The sequence below is a fragment of the Xenopus laevis genome, chromosome 5L (genome assembly GCF_017654675.1).
Source record: "Xenopus laevis strain J_2021 chromosome 5L, Xenopus_laevis_v10.1, whole genome shotgun sequence".
Classification (NCBI taxonomy): domain Eukaryota; kingdom Metazoa; phylum Chordata; class Amphibia; order Anura; family Pipidae; genus Xenopus; species Xenopus laevis.
The window spans coordinates 37152985-37172661 of record NC_054379.1 but is presented as its reverse complement, the minus strand read 5'-3'; the positions used below and the strand labels follow the sequence as shown (position 1 = coordinate 37172661).

Here is a 19677-nt window from a genome sequence, read left to right as displayed (position 1 = left end):
CAGAGGCATGAGAAACCCTTGTTTCAGTTTTTGTCCGAAGCAGGGGGAGGGCTCAAGGATAAAGCAGAAGGTCCATTGAGGAGGGAGAGAGCAGAGAGAGGGGAGGAGTCTTGGAGCAGAGAGCAGAGCAGGAGACCTACTTTAACATAAAACAGAGCGGCCCATCGGGTATTTGCATGAATGGGCAAATTGCCTTTCCGGCCCTGCTCTATAGTGTTTTTCTATTATAATCGCCCACACATTTATAGTTATTTCTCCAAGGTGCGATCACATGGTACAGTGACATCACGATCACATGACTGCAAAGGTCCTTGCAAAGTGTAAGGAACTCACTTCCTCATAGGGCTTCACTTGTGCTGACGTCACATTTATATACGTGTAGCTCAAGCTCTGGAACCGGCTCCTTTTCCTGCCTCAAAGGAAAGGGGGGGTGGGCGAGTTCTGGTCACGTGATTCACAGCCTGGCAGTGTCAGGGAATGCCGTACCTGGCAGTTGCCGAGGAGCAGGCTGAATGGGGTACAGGAGCTAACGTACCGGCACGTAAGTCTTCATATTCTGACTTGTACATTACGCAATACGCGTATCTGTGGTTCCCGTGTTCCCAGAGTTACTGGGAGTTGTAGGCAACAACCGTTACAGAGCCCTTGTCTGGTGCTGTGAAGGTATTTGTAGAAGGAACCATAACATAGTGGAACTCAATTGGTTAGCGGGACGGAGGGACTCACCCAAAGCACATTCTTATGGTGTGAACGTCTATGTGACTCTCACCAATATTTATTGCTTTTAATTGATCCAGTTATATACTTGTGTCTTAGAAATTCTTATGTTCTGACTGAAAGGAGAATCCACTGCCTTGTTATTGGCATCATGTACTGACCGTTTGTAAGGGGGGTTAAGGGTTAATGCCCCGCCGTCACCATGGCAACCAACCTTCACTGGAATGATGGATATCCACACGATGGTAAAATCACAAAAATGAAGAACTTTTATTTGTAATGCTTTCCAGTATCCATTAACTTTGTACAGTCCATACACAGTCCCATGGGTTTCACTTACTCCCTTCCTTGCAGAGCAATAACTTCCTTTTACGAACCCCTCACACGAAAACACTGGAGACACAGGAACACCCTTTTCCAAGGCGACTTACCACCTTCCTACTTCAGTCGGGCTGACACCACAGCAGTGCACCGCTGACCTTTTAGGATAGGAATTTTCCACCTTCTGGTCCTACCAGTCCGGCATACGTCCTATGCCCCTCTGGCCTACTCCAGATAGGATTTCTCTTGCGCCCCTCCTTCAGGATGTTCGTGTTCCCCCTAACACTCCAGCCCTCACTGGCAAAGCCTTGGCTCCTAAGCCACTTACTCCTCGTTGGGGTCTTGGCTACCCATTCTAGTGGTCCACTCACTATCTATAGTACCTAGTACTTTTACAGTAGCCCTGTCACTATCTACTTTTCTTCAGAAGCATCCACTGAACACCCATTACTGTGTTCCATCCCTTTAAATACTATCCCTAATTAACCATCCCCTTAACATTCACTGTACATTTGCTCTTAACATTTCCCTATCATGTACTGTCCTCACTGCAGTGCATGTGCCTTTCCTCAATTCACCACATGAAACCTTTAACATTCACCTGCATGACACCACTGCCACCCTGTGGTGATTTCTACTCATTACAGTCTCAACATTTTAACACTTCCAATCACTTACATTTAACACTTTCAATCATTTCAACATTTTTACAACACTCACATTTACTTTACACATACAATACACATTTTCATGCACACAAACCAATCACCTTCTTACACGTTTTCACATAGTTCTTTGTAGGGGACAAATACATGAGATAAAGTAAATATTTTCTCTGTATAAGTCTTCTAATTTATAGAAATAGCTGTATTTTATGTAGTGAATAAAGTACCTCTTGTGCACTATAAGGATATTATAAGTTACCGAGGAGTTTCATCCAGTGTTTTTATACAGGTCATGGAACTCCGAGGTTACTTCTAATATCCTCATATTTCGCAACAGGGGGTACTTTATTTATTATCATACACAAGTTTCAGTGAGTCATGTGACAGAAATGACATCACTACTCACTATAACTGATGACATCAGAACTCACCGTTTATAAGGATATAATTTACAAGATAGTCATGGCTTTTGTGTATTATATAGTGAATAAACAATTGCAGCAGCACTCCGATATGTGAAAAAACTTTTTATTCGTGCAACAACGGCAACGTTTCGGACGTTGTTGCACGAATAAAAAGTTTTTTCACATATCGGAGTGCTGCTGCAATTGTTTATCTACGTGTAGAGAACCTGTGCAGAGAGGAGTTCAGCGTGCACCCAAGACTGCAAACAGTGAGTTGTGTGAGTGTGGCACTTTACCTCTGACTTTTTATATAGTGAATAAAGTACCCCCTCTTGTAAAATATAAGGATATTATAAGTTACGGAGAAGTTTCATGACCATATAAAAACACGAGGCCGAAGGCCGAGTGTTTTTATACAGGTCATGGAACTCCGAGGTAACTTCTAATATCCTCATATTTTGCAACTGGGGGTACTTTATTTATTATAATACACAAGTTTCAGTGAGTCATGTGACAGAAATGACATCAGAACTCACCGTTTATAACCGATGACATCAGAACTCACCGTTTATAAGGATATAATTTACAGGATATTCATGGCTTTTGTGTATTATATTCATATATATCAGTAGTGTTGCTTGAGCTGTAAATTCCAGCCCAGATCCCTTTTCTCTGGAGATACAAATTAACTGGCACCCACAAATGATTCACAACCAGTTATGTGTTAATGACTGTTATATAATCTAGGCAAGAATTTCCTATTATTAAAGGGCACATGTTATCCAAAAATATTATCCCCAACCAAAGATGTGGACTAATAGAGCCTGCACTCCAGTTGGGGGTAACTAACTTTTTTGGAAAAAATTGCCCCCTGCCCACGCTAGGGCACTCACTCCGGACTGAGAATTAAAATAGGCCCTGGCATTTCGGGAACGCAGAGGCCCAATCAACCCACTCAGAGACCCAAACAGCCCACTAAATTCTGAACTTCTATGGCACCTTATAGCAGCCCCTCTGGCATTTGCCAAAACCCACAGATTGCCAGTCCAGGCCTGGACACTCACACTGCGAGGGCGCTCCTGATGCAAGCGGCCATCTTCTGATTATAAATTACTAGAACGTATAATTAATAAGCACTGGCATATTTTAAAACTGGATAAAAGCATGGATTCCATCATTGGGAATAAACCAAAAGTGGTTTATAAAAGGGCAGATTATTTCAAGCAAAAAATTAGTGCTGAGGTCTAGCAGGTTTAAGAATAAGTCCGGGTTCATCCTTCTGCAGAAACTGTGTTGGTTGCAAAACAACAATTTGCACAAAAAAAGTAGGGACAGAATTTAGGGCAAAACACCCTTTAAGTTGCAATATGAGGAATATAGTCTACCTCTTGCAATGCCCTTGGGAAACAATAAGTGGGAGGACTATGAGAAAGCTAAAGACCATACTTGGGGAGCATATAAGGAATATTAGAAAGGGGTATATAAAACATCATTTATCCGAATATTTTGCTAAGGTACACCATAAATATTCCAGTAGCCATTGGCGTAACCAGATGTTACTGGGCCCCACAGCAAATTAATTTTAGGGCCCCCAACATATCCAAAGGTTGTCCTTTTTTATCAGTATATGTTGAAATTGATTATTATTTAGGGTCTTACGGGGCCCCCTATTCCTCTGTAGTTACACCTGTGCCAGTAGCCTTATGTTTATGGGAATCAGCCATACAAAACCCAACTGGAGAGGAGATACTGCTGGTAACTTTACATTGATACATTGTGGGACTTTTCCATACTCAAAGTAAGTTGCTTAATAGCATGCAGGGGTGATTATAGAAAGTCTGCTACTCTATGGCTATGGACACACAGGTTGTTTTCAGCCTGAGTAATTATGCAGGATGAGAGAAGCAGATCTGCTCAGTGCCCCTGCTCCATTGATTTGAGATCAGCCCAAATACGCAGGCTGAAAACAGCCTGTGTGTCCATAGCCTATGATTTTGTTTTGGAGGGAGTACAAGGTGGAGGAGCAGGATTTGCTTACTCACCACTACACTTATAGTTTGTGCTCATCTGGAAGTGAACCCATTTCTGGTGCCAAGTCATAGGTTAAGGATGAGAGGGAAGTTTGTTTTTAGCAGGAAATCCTTATAACAGTGACGTGTAGTTTATTGCTTAACTTTTATTAAGCTACGCAGGGACACTGGCGGATTAATTCTAGAGTTTCAATGGGACCCAAATTAAAGGGGTAGGTTTTTCTATAAAGGTGACCATAGATGTTAAAAATTATGATCTTTCGTCTAAAGATCGTTCGTTTCAATACACACGTGTAAAGCAGTCTCCCACTGAAAATCGTACGATCGTCAGTACACGCAGAGAAATCATCGGCAGCCGTCAGAAATCTTTTAACCGGTCCGATCGACCAAACGACTAATCTCCGCTGGACGAAAAATGTCGGGACTCTCCACACACGGTCAGAAAACCGTACGAATCCTCAGTTTGTATGATCGGATCTTTGCGCCTATGGCCAGCTTTACACGCGCCAAATATCGTAAAAATTTGCATTGTACAAAATTGTTAGTGTGTGTGGCCAACTTTAGAGGATATTCTGAGACAATATGCAGTTGGCCTTTATTCTATTTTTTTTGTAGTTTTTGAATTATTTAGCTTTTTGTTCAGCACTTCAGTTTGGAATTTATATATATATATCTATATCTATCTATATATATCTATATCTATCTATCTATATATATATATATATATATATATATATATCTATATATATATATCTATATATATAGATATATATATAGGGACCGAAACGTTGGAATGTAACAGAAATAAAAACAGATATTTTTTATATACGGGAGTGCTGGTTCTTCTGAAAATTTAAATACATATATTTTAACCGTGCACCCCAGCTGGATAAGCTACATCAGTGTGCCTTGGATATATATATACACACACACACACACATATATATATATATATATATATATATATATATATATATATATGTGAAGCAATGGTGCACTCTGTAGACTCGGATACTACCTGGTTGCCAGCACTGGTTATTTGCAATAGAAAGAAAGCTTGCGACACTCACAGGGTTTATGTTGCAAAAAACAAAAAAGGTTTATTTAGCCTCAACGTTTCGATCCCCCACAGGGATCTTCGTCGGGAGCAGTATGACCAAGAAATAGGCCAAATAGTTAGAACCAAGAGGGCCCACTGACACCTGTTTCCACCGGGAGTTTTCCTGGTATCCCGATGGGCCAGTCCGACACAGAAGTCATGCCACATTGACCCCAGTGACATTTGCCATCTAATACAAATAAATGTAGGGTTCACATGCCATTGATGCCCTTTTCTGGAGGCGTTTGACTCGTCAAGTGGTGTCATTTCTCCAGCCGTAGAGGTCTGTGGCAAAAGTGTAAAAGAATAGAGAATGGATGCCAGGGGTTCTTTGCAATAGGCTGGTTTTGCTTCCAATAAGGATTAATTATATCTTAATTCGGATCAAGTACAAGGTACTGTTTTATTACTACAGAGAAAAAGGCAATCATTTTTTAAAAAATTGGATAAAATGGAGTCTACGGGAGATGGCCTTCTGTAATTTGGAGCTTTCTGGATAATGGGTTTCCAGATAACAGATCCTATACCTGTAATGGAATTATACTGTGACAATTGATTTATATTTTTGTAGTTCTTTTTGTGCTGTAGCTATCCATTGTAGCACAACTTCTGTTCAAGCCCCATTAGTTCATAATTAAAAATGGTGATCATATCCACAGCTCTGGGATATCAAAGACTCTTAATAAGCATTCTTCCACCTAACTGGCTTTTCAGGCTTGGCTTTTCCTTCCACTGCTCTAATCCACCCTTGGGGCACTCGCCCACTTCAGAGTTAGGGAACCTTAGATACGATACAATACTTTTTTGTAGTGTAAATAAAATAATGTATGTTTTGCTGCTTAACTGACTCAAATTCATTGGTGTGCTGGGTTAGCAGTACAAGCTAGCCACCATGCTTTAGTTAATACAGGTATGGAATCTGTTATCCGGAAACCCGTTATCCAAAAAGTTCCAAATTACGGAAAGGCTGTCTTCCATAGGCTTTATTATAAACAATTCAAATATTTAAAAATTATTCATTTTTCTCTGTAATAATACAAAGTATGAAGATTAAAATTACAGAGAGACCCTTTATCCAGAAAACCCCAGGTCCCCAGCATTCTGGATAACAGGTCCAATACCTGCAATAATAATTTACACAATTAATAGTTTTCTTTCGTTTACTCAGTGGAAATTACTATTACTATACTCAGATTTGTGTCTCTATGGCTAAAGTCAATGTTTTAATTAAATCATTATACAAATAAGAATGTTATATTTTACACGGTTGATACACATCCAGTACAAAAATGACTGTTAAAGGGGTTGTTCACCTTTTAATTAACTTTTAGTATGACCTAGGGAGTGATATTCTGAAACAATTTTTCCATTCGTTTTCGTTTTTTATTTGCGATTTCTGAATTATTTCGCAGCTCTCCAATTTTCAGTTTCAGCAATCTGGTTGCTAGTCTGATGAATAAGAGACTGAAATATGAATAGGAGAGAGTCTGAATAGAAAGATGAGTAGTAAAAAGTAGCAATAACAATACATTTGTAGCCTTACAGAGCATTCGTTTTTTAGATGGGGTCAGTGACCCCCATTTGAAAGCTGGACAGACTCAGAAGAAGGCAAATAAATAAAAAACTGAAAAAATACAGGCCAATTGAAAAGTTGTTTTGGATTAGGCAGTCATGAAATACTAATGCGGTTATGTAATAAAATGCACTACATTTGCCCAGTGGCAGTAACACATAGCAACTAATCAGCAGGTATTATTTACTGGTCACTTGTTTAAATGCAAACATCCTATTGGTTGCTATTGGTTACTGCTCCTGGGCAAACTTACCCCCATATGTAATAAATGGCACTACGTTTACCCAGGAGCAGTAACCCATAGCAACCAATAAGATGTTTGCTTTGAAACAGGTGAACAGTAAATGGTACCTGTTAATTGGCTGCTATGGGTTATTGTCCCTGGGCAAACTTAGTGCCTTTTATTATATAACTCTCATAGTGCCTTACATATGGGGCTAAAAGTTAACTTAAAGGTGAACCACCCATTAAGGGTGGAGGCAGACAGGGAGATTATTCGTCCAGCAACAAATCTTCTCTACTGCGGGTGACTAATCTCCCCAAATGCCTTCCCGTCAGCAAGAATATGAATACGGTGGGATGGCATACATTTCCTAACTTGCCCGAATTTGCCTCTCAAGGAAACTTTGGGTGACTTCAGAAATCTGAAGCGATTTGTATGCCATCCTGCCGGCGTTTCATATTTTTGCCGGTGGGAAGGAATTTGCGGAGATTAGTCGCCTGCAGTAGAGATTTGTCGCTGGGTGACTAATCAACCCGTAATAAGAAAAAACCCTACCCTTGGGTACACCCATTTGAAAAACAGCATCGCGTCTTCATCTTTGTTGCTACTATTAGTAAAAAATTAGGGGCATTTGCCCAGGGGGGCAGGTAGGCAGGAGGGAGGGGGGGGACGGACTTTTTTTATTACGGGTTGAATTCTCCTTTAAAGCTTTACATCTTCTTCTGACAATCTTTATCCAGGAGTTTGTGCGTGCTGAAGTATTAAAAAAAAACAACTAATACATGGCAGTTGGGATCCATTTGTGTATGTGCATTTGCCATGTGCCTTTGTGTACTCATCACCCAGTAACTTATTAGGTAAGAGCTCTCATTTTACCCCATGTGTCTATTCAACTAGGAGTCATTAGTCATGCTTAGTCTTAGTGCCATGTGCAGACCTGGTGTGGTGAGCTCATAGAAACGCACGGTAATTGCACATGCATAGACTTGAGTATATAAGTGCTAAAGAAAGGATGCCGTTCATTCAACCACTTAGAGGCTGTGGCGGATTATAAATTACAGAACATAACAGTTTGGCTGTAAAATAGCAGTTTATCAACACATTTTTAACCTTTTACACTTTTAGTGTATCAGTGATCCTAGAAACGACTTGTTCTAGTATTGCTCGGTATGTATATTTGCGGCACACAGTGCTACATTGTGTGGTAGAGGTGTAGCTTTTCTCTGCAATATATAATAATGCTGATTTATGTAGTTATGATTTTTTTTATGCTGTAATATTTTTTTATATCTTTTACATAGATAAACGCAACCGTGAGACAAGTCCATCGTAAGTACTCCGCTTTAAGATTTTTTTTAAAGCCTTTTACAAATTATTAATTGTATGAGAAAAGAATACTGGTTTAGTACAATGTACTGTTTTTTATTTTTCCGTTCTAACTTATTTCCTCCATGCCATATCTGAATCAATTCAATAACTTGTTGTGTCATCAAATTAGAGAACTGTAGAAAGGGACAGTTATACCCCTCTTTCTCCAATAGCTTCTCCTCTCTTTAATGGAACATTATTATCTTTTCTTGTGAACTTTAAATCATTTCAGCATAAAGACAAAAAGTTTTATTGTAAATCTTTATTCATTGTCCACATAGAGAGGGGCACATTAGTATATTACTCATTACTCATACTGAGTATTTTTTATTTTTTTGATAAAATAAAAATCAACAGAGGAATGGGACCTATTATCCAGAATGTCCTCAAGCTGGGGTTTTCTGAATATCGGATCTTTCCATAATTTGGATCTTCATACCTAAAGTCTGCTAGAAAATCATGTAAACATTAAATAAACCCAATAGGCTGGTTTTGCTTCCGATAAGGATTAATTATATCTTAGTTGGGATCAAGTACAAGGTGCTGTTTTATTATTACAGAGAAAAGGGAAATATTTTTAAATAAATTGGATTATTTCATTATAACGGAGTCTGTGGGAGACAGCCATTCTGTAATTCGGTGCTTTCTGGATAACGCGTTTCCATCTTAACGGATCCAATACCTGTACATGCACAGCTTCTTGAATGCAGAGATGCAGATTATGTTGTGTGTGTATATATATATATATATATATATATATATATATATATATATATATATATATATATATATATATATATATATATATATATATATATATATATATATTGTATTGTTATGAACTGCGGCTCCTTAACAGCGCTTTACAAATAAAGTTATACATGCATACATATTTTATATATTTAGAGGCAGAATATATAAAAGAATAAATGGGCCATATGGGAAAGATATATGTTTGATGGTTTTAGCAATCTGAGAGATGTTATAGTTTAACGCCCCACTTCCTTGTAAGACAGTTTAAAAAACATATTTTCCTAACATACTGTCAGGCAAGGTGGATTGACAATAATGATAGATATGGCTTTGCTGCTGTTAACGTATCCTGGAAACTATTCCTCTTTAGATCCTTGTGCTGAGGGTGTTTTTGGCCTTGCAGTCTGATGTGATTTTGACTACTGTTTCATGCATAAAAGTTAGGACTCTCTATAAATCTATACGTTTGGGATCGGTATTCTCAGAAGATACTGGTTTTCTCTATCAGTTATATTAACCCAGCAAATTTTGGGGGTTTTGTGGGGTTCGCATTAGGTTTGGCCAGGCGCTAGGATTCAGGGCATCCCTAGCTTTAATAAAGCCAGATTAATTTTTTTTATGGTTATGTCATTTTCTCAATGTAACCCTAACCTTTTTTTCTGTTTTTAGAATAATGAAGATTGGCAAGCTGCCCTGTGTTCTTTTATTCGTGCTGTGCGTTATGTTATTTATTACTTATATCAAATGGAATCCAAGAAAAGAACAAGCCGTTGATGCTTCAGATTTGCAGATTAAAACTACGCATGAGTTAGGAGGATTAAGCAGCAAGAATGAAATATTTTATGGAATAATGTTTGATGCCGGAAGCACAGGAACAAGAATCCATATTTATCAATTCAGCCGGACGCCCAGCGGTAAGTTTTTATATTAAACTGGCATGAATACATATAATTAACTGACTGGGGATACTGATGGGAGCACAATAAACCTGAATTTGGCTGCATTTGTTTAAAATCGCCAACATTTATAATACAGTTATGGTATCTATTATCCAGAATGCTCGAGACCTGGGTTTTCCGGATAACAAATCTTTCTGTAATTTGTATCTTCATACTTTAAATCTACTTGATAATCATGTAAACCTTAAATAACCCCAATAGAATGGTTTTACATCCAATAAGGATCAATTATATCTTAGTTGGATCAAGTACAAGGTATTATAGAGAAATTATAGAGAAAAAGAAAATCATTTTTCAAAATTTGGATTATTTGGATAATATAAAGTCTGTGGGAGACAGCCATTCCGTAATTTGGAATAGTCTTCATCTGGTTGTATAATGTGTTTGTTTTGCTCCTCTGTACCCTATTTTCATTGTACCTATACACTCTAGAAGGGACATTTTATCTATATAGACATCCTGTAGCCTAGGGCATAAGCTTCAGAAGGAAGGCCCTTGGGTCTCGATATACTGTATAAAAATAAAATTGAATGTTTCCCCTTTTAAATACCCCGGTCTGCCTCTGGACATTTGCAGTACAGGTATGGGACCTGTTATTGAGAGTGCTCGGGAACTGGGGTTTTCCGGATAATGGCTCTTTCTGTAATTTGAATCTTCATACCTTAAGTCTACTAGAAAATCATGTAAGCTGGTTTTCCTCCAAAACGAATTAATAATATCTTAGTTGGGATCAAGTACAAGGTACTGGTTTATTATTACAGCGAAAAAGGAAACCATTTTTACAATTGTGGATCCTTTGGATAAAATTGATTCTGAGAGATGGCCATTCCATAATTTGGAGCTTTCTGTATAACGGGTTTCCGAATGATGGATCCCATACATGTATATTCTGGTTGCAGAGCTGGGGGGAGCCTACTTTTGGATAAACCCCACCTGTTTTCAAAGCTAATAGGCACTGTCCCACCTAAAATAGGGATAATGTTTTATTGATGTTTTAGAAGACTTATGGTATGAAGATCCAAATTACAGAAAGATCTATCTAGTATAGGTAAATCTAAAACAACTGGACTTGCTGAGAGGGGACATTCTGAAACTCACAGAGGTTGTGATTGCTTTGTAATTACTATGAAAGGTTTACCAAGGTATCATGCAACTCCTATAAACAGGTGTTATGTGACGTGTTCTTTGAAAAGTTACAATTGCCCTTGTTAGTGGATTAGTGCAGGCATGTCCAAAGTCAGGCCAGGGGGCCAATTGCGACCCTTTTTCAAATTTACACCGGCCCTCAGCCTCCGTTAAAAAATTAATACAAATGCGGCCCACCAGCACAGTGCAATCAGGCAAATCTGGCCCTCGTTGCAAAAAGTTTGGACACCCCTGGATTAGTGGAAGAGTTTATATGCCGAGGACTTCCCACACCAGTTAGTTCAACTAAAGAAGCTGCTCGGATGAGGAGTGAAACGTCTTCAATGATTACTCAGCAAGTCCAGTTGTTTTCTAATTACTTATATTAGATATACCATGACCTGGATGAATGAAAATCTTCATAGTCGTATGGAAAGATCCCTTATCCGGAAAACCCCAGGTGCCAAGCATTCTGGATAACAGGTCCCATACCCACACGGGGAGATTGTCACACTGAAGAAGAGGCTATTAGTCGCCAGGTGACTAAATCTCCCCGAACTGCCTTCCACCTGCTATAATGAGAAAACGCCAGTGCAATGGCACTCGCGGCGCTTCGCTTTTCGAAGTCGCCCGAGTTTGCTTCACGAGGAAACTTTGGGCGACTTTGGAAATCGAAGCGACGCGAGTGCATTGCCGCAGGCGATTTTTCATTTTAGCAGACGAAAGGCAGTTTGGGGAGAATGTCACCCCGAAGAAGAGGCGATTAGTTGCCAGACAACTAAATCTCCCCAAATCTTCCCTTATAGTGTGTTTTTTGCTGATAACTTTCTTCAAAGGACCAGGCAGCACCTGTCTGTGGCACATAACATGCTGTGAGCGTTCAGTGAATTCCCAGTTAACAAAACATAATGTCCCTGGATTATGTCCAATGCATTTAACTGTTAGTAAATAAATAAATATCCTCCACAGGGAATATGGTTCATGTCTGTACTTAAAATAGGTCCTGGCATTTTAAGTACACAGAGGCCCAAACAGCCCCCCATAGGCTGAATAAATAGTGACTGTATATGGCATCTTACAGCATCCCCGCTGAAATTTATAGAAAATATAGAAATGTATTAACCTAGAAAAGCCTGAAACCCTTTTCAGAAAAGGGAAGCATACGTATATATATATATATATATATATATATATATATATATATATATATATATATATATATATATATATATATATATATATATATATATATAGTCAACTAGTTGACTATATGTATTTTGTGGTCACACCCTCATTGCACCCCCGCCTAATGGTTTTAAAAATAGTGGTGAGCACAACTTTCCCTTGTTTGTATATATATATATAAAATCAAAGTTTGGAATAAAGCATTCCTGGGCCAGCACTTCCCTTAGTATTTTACACACATCACAGTGCTCCAACGTTTCGGTCCCTCTTGGGACCCTTCTCTAAAGGCTTAATTAAAATATATTTAAGTATAATAGAAGTGCTACTTACAATGCACTTCCCTGGTCCCCTGTCTCATGAGTAATTCAGTATAAATGCAAGTGCATGTGTTTACAAAACTGGGGTTTTTAGTTACAAAGTTATGATCATAAAGTTGAAAAGCACCATACCTTTCAAGGTAAACCCCATGTGGCTTTTCAACTTTATGATCATAACTTTGTAACTAAAAACCCCAGTTTTGTAAACACATGCACTTGCATTTATACTGAACCAGTAAACCCCCGATTCTCTAAAGAATCGTTAATGAAAGAATGGTAACAACAGTGAGGCAGCAAAATGCGATGGGTGCTGATTCACTCTGCATCCCCAGGCAGCAACTGGCGACGCTAATTTGTGGGGATGTAGAGTGAATCTGTGCCTATTGCTTGTTATTACCTATCTGCTATTAGAATTCTTAAATTTTGAGTTTATTGGTAGTAAAGTGTTACTGAAAAATTTCTTTATAAACAACATTTTTTGTGAAAATGTTCTCCTGTCCTTGAATGAGTTCTCCCTGGTGAGCTGTACTTAAAATCTTGACTTTAACATCAGATGAACGCTGCACTCTTGAAAATGCAACATAAAGTTGACCATGACCAAACACAGGCTCAGATAGGTAAATGCCGACTTTATCCAATGTTTGTCCTTGTGATTTGTTGATTGTCATGGCAAATGCAGCCTTAATGGGGAATTGTCGTCGTTTAAGTTTAAAAGGTAATTCCTGGTCAGAACTGGTAAGGTCAATTCTGGGAATCAAAACAGTATCACCGCTATGGGATCCTGTAAGCACTTCTGCCTTGATAACATTTTGTCTCATGCTCTTCACAACCAACCGTGTACCGTTACATAAACCTTGCTTAGTGTTAGGGTAGGGGCACACGGCGCGATTTCGCCGCGATTCTGCGCTGGGCGAGTTGTCGCTGCGTTTTTTAAGCCGAAATAGCTTTGCTAACTTTGGCGCTGGCGTCAATGCAAATCGCGGCGAAATCGCTGCGCTAATTCACACGCGGCGATTCTTTTTCTACTGTCGCCCGGAAACGCTCAGCGAGGCAACTTCGGACGACAATAGAAAACGAATCGCCGCGTGTGAATTAGCGCAGCGATTTCGCCGCGATTTGCATTGACGCCAGCGCCAAAGTTAGCAAAGCTATTTCGGCTTAAAAAACGCAGCGACAAATCGCTTAGCGCAGAATCGCGGCGAAATCGCGCCGTGTGCCCCTACCCTTAAGGTTTCTTAACAGCATGCCTATTGTTCCTACTTTGAGTATAAGATTGTGTTGTGGTAATCCAGCATTGTTGATAGTGTTTAAATATTCTAATGGGAAGTTAAGTTTCTCACTTTCGTCTTCAGAATCAATACAGTCAGTACTCAGAAAGACACAGCTTTGTCCAGGAAGTAATGCAATCACTTGGTTGTTTATCATGTCAACATCAATATTTTTTGGAGATAATATAGCCCGTTTTGCTAAAAATGGCCACCCACGCAGGTACGCAACCGGTTCCCCTCCTAGAGTGACGCTAGCGCCGCCATTAGACAAACTTGCAAAGGAGTAGCAAGATGGCCGACGCTTATACAGACTTTAGTGGGCGGATGACAAACTCGCAGAGGAGTAGCAAGATGGCCGACGCTTATACAGACTTTAGTGGGCGGATTTGGCAGTGGGCGGATGACAAAGTCGCAGAGGAGTAGCAAGATGGCCGACGCTTATACAGACTTTCGTGCAGGTACGCAACCGGTTCCCCTAGTGTGACGGTGAGCGCATCTGCCTCCCTAGATCCTAACCTTCCAGCGGTCGCCGCCTGAGTGAGCAGGAAAGAAGAGGCGGCGGGAGGCAGAAGGAGACGGTGAGCGCATCTGCCTCCCTAGATCCTAACCTTCCAGCGCATCTGCCTCCCCGATCCTAACCTGTTCTGATCCTAACCTTCCAGCACATCTGCTAATCGAAGGCCGCATCTATGTCTTTCGGCTGAAGTTGCGCGCGCATCTCATAGATCCTAACCGAAGTTGCGTGCGCATCTGCCTCCCCTCCACTCGGGACATAGATAGGCCTTCGGTTAGTATATAGGATTACTCATGAGACAGGGGACCAGGGAAGTGCATTGTAAGTAGCACTTCCATTATACTTGAAAATATTTTAATTTAGCCTTTATAGTGCTTCCATAACCCCCTGTATGGACCATTCAAACTTGTCTAAGGGCCTGTTCACGCAGTTGAGATCTAAAGCTTAAAGGCACAATAAATCCCTTTGCTGAACAAATGTTCAATCAGTAGGGTTTGAGCTGAATATAGTTCATCCTCTTGTTTTAATTAAGAAATGTCTATGGGTATTAGTAAATAGTAGTTGCAAGAGGTACCTAGGTCCAGTTAATCGGATCAGCCCGTTTGGACCCAACAGATCCGCTCATTTAGCGACCTTGCCAAAGCGCGGATCTGGATCGGGCTTGACCTATAGGTAACTTTTAATGCAGATTAATATTTTGAAAACAAAGTTTTTAGTGTCAGTATCACTTTAAATCAGAGCAATTCTGCAAGAATGTACTTTCTTCCATAAAACGGGTATATGCTTCATACCGAGTTCTGATTTTTTTCCCCTGTAATTGGCTGACTAATGCAGAAAAGTCGTTATGCAAGTTCTTCTACATTCCAGATGTTGCTATAAAAACATGTAACCTGGTGAGATCTAGTTTATTTTTAACTTATAGGTGTAATTGTGACTGGTGCTTCGTACTTCCTATTACATTATAGCATTTTATATCATGTAGATGTCACCATGTAACGAGAGTCTAACCCCCATTTGTAATAAAACCAATTAGATGTTTGCTTTTAAACAGGTGACCAGTAAATGCTCCCTGCTGATTGGTTGCTATAGATTACTGCTCCTGGACAAACTTAGTGCCTTTTATTACATAAGCCCCCTTAGGGGTGTGACACTAATACAGACTTTGCATTTGTTGTCTATTTTATCTGGATTTCAGTGTCAGACTGGCCCACCGGGATACCAGGAAAAGTCCCGGTGGGCCCAGGTGTCAGTGGGCCCTCATGCTGCTAAACATTTGGCTTATTTAATGGCCATTCTCTATTTATATGAGAACAAGGAGGCTAAATAGATGGAAAAATAGATTATAGTATGTAAAGAAAAGAGACTAGGAGAATAGAGGTTAAGTGAATAGAGGAAGAAAAATAATACTAAGAGTGGGCCCCTGGTCTAAGATCAATTGGTGGGCCCCTGGCCAAGGTTTTTGGATGGGACCCTGGTGTCCCAGTCCAACACTGCTGGATTTGCTTGGGGATGAAATAATTTCAGTTAGTAAATTTAGTTAGTTTGTATTATTTAAGCAAAGCAATCTTATTAGAAAAATATCATTGAGTTGCCAGAATATAGATTGTACATGAATTATTAGTTATTAAAGGACATGGGAAGCCTCAGAGTTATATTTAGTGCAATGTAATCCCATGGGACCCCATGCTCTGTTTTTTTTTTTTTTGGCTGCCTTTGCTTTTTTTCCGTTTAAGAAGGGGCATGCATACTAGAAGCCAGGACCAGATCCGCTTCCAGTGCAGAAATTGATCTTTGAAGAGGTTTACTGTAGCTAAATTTAACCTTATGCATTTGGAACTTAAAGGAGAACTAAACTGTAACAAAATAGTAGGCTAATAATGCTACACATTATATTTTAGGGTTCTGTGCCATCCCCAATGTCCCCTACAGCCCTTTAGCAGGGACAATGTGCCACTGAAGATGCCCCACAGGAGCTCCCCATCTTCTTTTGTACACAGCACAAGCTTGGGGTTGCTTTCAGTTACTGAAATAAGGAACTGAATCTGAATTCATTACTAATCCGCTCTGTATCGTGACTTTTAAATTCTTTGTGTTCCGCATATTGTGTCAGTCACTTAAGAGATTATTTATTAAGGTTCGAGTTGTGGTTTCCATGAAAATTTGAGTTTTCAGGATTATTTTTTTTGGGCAAAAATCAAAAAAAGTCAATTTTTCAAGATTCATACCCCAACCCTGGAAATTACTTGAATCCAACAATACACCATCTAAAACCTTTTGAGGTCATGTAGGAAAACCATGAAAATATCTCATTACTCTATAAAATCTTAAAAAGTTAGTTTTTATTCAAAAATCATGTTAAATAAATTAGGCATACAGACCACATGGTATTCCACCTTACACGTTTCATACCCTTTGGTACTTAATCATAGGCCTTATGCGTACTTAACCATAGGCCTGTGATTAAGTACTAGAGGGTATAAAACGTGTAAGGCGTTTTAAAATGATTTTTGAATAAAAACTAACTTTTTAACATATTAAAGAGTTAAGGGATATTTTCTTTTTTTCGTGAAAATTCAATCAATTTTAGTTTTTGGGTTTCGCAACTCAAACTCGCTGAATCAAGTTTTTTCTCAAGTAAGAAACCATTTGAGTTGTGAGTTCAGTCGAGGTATAAAAAATTCCAACTTTTGACCTTTGATAAATAACCCTCATAATCTTTGGCCAAGTGCAGGCCTATGATTGGATCAGATCGATTTGGCCCTGGACAAGGGTGGACAAGTCGAAACTAGACTCAGCAGTACAACTCTATACATAAGATTACATTATGGAAGATTTTATAGACTTTGCAATGGAACCACTAACCTCAACAGCTGTTTAGAAAAGTAACATCATTTAATAGGTGTATACTATTTTTGTATGTGATAACTACTTTATTGCTGTCTCATAACTCCTTGTCACTGAAACACTCTCACATTCTGTCTCATTCTTTCATTAGGAGCACCGAATCTTGACCATGAAGAATTTCGAGCATTAAAGCCAGGGCTCTCCTCTTATGCTGACAACCCAATAAAGGTATGGGAAAGCAATAGATTTAAACATTCTGATTGGTTGCTGTTGGTTACTGGACCACACACATTTCATTATTTGAAAAACATTTTATTATCTGAGGCTTAAGCTTTATGATTATTTTATGGAATTTATCCGTTTAGGATTCAAGGCTTTTTTGGGCAAAGCTCTGTGAATCATGCTGCATTATAAACAAACTATAATAATGTAATACTATTTATTATTACTTTCAGTGTGCTCCGGGAATTAATGAGCTGCTGAATATAGCCAAGAAGGAAATACCCCAGAAGTTATGGGCATCTACACCACTGGTCCTCAAAGCTACAGCTGGGCTGCGCCTCTTGCCTGGGGAAAAGGCACACAAGCTGCTTGATATGGTAAATCTGTATATATGTTTATATATCTCTGTATAGAAGATAATGCTTATTTATGCATGGCAAATAGGAACCACATGCAGGAAGAGTTTGTTTGTGTAGCTTCTATAAACACATTATACAAAGCCATAAGTTAATAGTCAGCAGAACAAGCTAAATGTAATAACTAGATGTCACTGCCCCCTTTATTCATAAACACATGCTGAAATTGTTAAGCAGTTAGTGCCCCACTGAACCCCTGCAGTTCTTGATTTCATTAGCTTTTTCTCTAGTTATTCCCTACGTATCAGGTGTAACAGTCAGAAAGTGGTTGCTTGGAAAGGTATGGGAGAGTAGAGCAAGTGAAACACAACATGCTTTTGCAAACAGTAGTAATGTTAGAGAAAATAAAACCTTTCTCTCTGCAAACAACACCGTAAGGAAAAACAGTAACCTTAGGGTGTTGTTTCTGATGAATGAATGGAAACACTATGACTATAATATGTAAGTTGACCCAAGAACAGCTTAATTTTACTGCAGTGTGGTATAAATATTGTCCTGATGAAATGGTTACCTATCATATGGAGCACTTTTTTAAAGCAAGAATAAAAAATAGCACTTGATGATGTGTCCGTCAATAAGCTGACAATACTGGTGTCCTGCAAATCTGAGGTAGAATAAAACTTTTCTATGTCACATGCCCTGTCTGCATGGTCCCTTCCTACAGTCCGTGTCTTCTACATGTTCCTATGACAGCAGGCATACACATACACTGTTTTTGGTGATCCCATCGTCTCAAAAAAATGCTATACATGATAATATAAAAATATTATCTCTCCAAATAAATATTTTACCGACACATTCCAAGCGGTGGATCATATAAAGCGTCAAAGCAAATTTATTTATACTCACCAACTTGCAACTCTGTTGCTGTTATTGTAGGGTGCTATAGGTCTGATCCACTCTGCAAAAGTCTGCATGCAACATACTGGAGGCACGCACAATGTTAAAAATTTTTATTATTCAGTAAGTTATACTGTGCAAACAGTATGTGGTATGAACAACATTTTGGGGGCTTCTACCTTTTTTTCTCAGATGCAGATCAGATGATCTGTACCACATTTTATATAGTGCTTATTTACCATGTTTAATTTAGTCTCTGTGTTCATCCATGTACAAAGGTTTAGAACTATCACACCTATCACAAAAATTTACAACACCGCTATAGGTAGCTGTCTGTATCCATTAACTCTAGCCGCAGGGAAATAAAAGCTTCAACGTTGATTTAAAGTCTTATACTTTTGGACTAATGGATGACTTTGCCACAAGGATTATTTCGAAAAGGAAGCCACCAAAAGCAGCCACTGGCTAGTACATGATTGAGAAAGCTGTAGTTCCACATTAGTTGGAGGTTTGTCATGAAATCCTTCCTTGTTTCAAAATATAGCATGAAGTGCAAGTGTTTGTGGGATGGGCACACCCTACTGTGACATTTACTAACAGAAGTCACTGATATTTTTTTTTTCTTTAGGTGAGGGAACTCTTTAAGGCCTCACCTTTCCTAATTGGGAAAGACAGTGTTTCTATAATGAATGGAACTGATGAAGGTAAGTACATTTGTATATATATATATATATATATATATATATATATATATATATATATATATATATATATATATATATATATATATATATATATATATATATATATATATATATATATATATATATATAT

At 38.8% G+C, this 19677-nt stretch overlaps 1 protein-coding gene across 1 annotated transcript in view; it reads left to right on the top strand.

The window, feature by feature from the left end:
* Positions 1-294: 294 nt before the first annotated feature.
* entpd6.L (ectonucleoside triphosphate diphosphohydrolase 6 (putative) L homeolog) overlaps positions 295-19677 on the top strand; it is a gene marked incomplete at its 5' end in the record, with an annotated part of 34495 nt that continues 15112 nt past the window's right edge. The window contains 6 exon segments of the mRNA NM_001095685.1: positions 295-541; positions 8334-8361; positions 9823-10067; positions 17517-17593; positions 17821-17964; positions 19472-19547. Coding sequence (NP_001089154.1) covers positions 478-541; positions 8334-8361; positions 9823-10067; positions 17517-17593; positions 17821-17964; positions 19472-19547 — 634 coding nt within the window.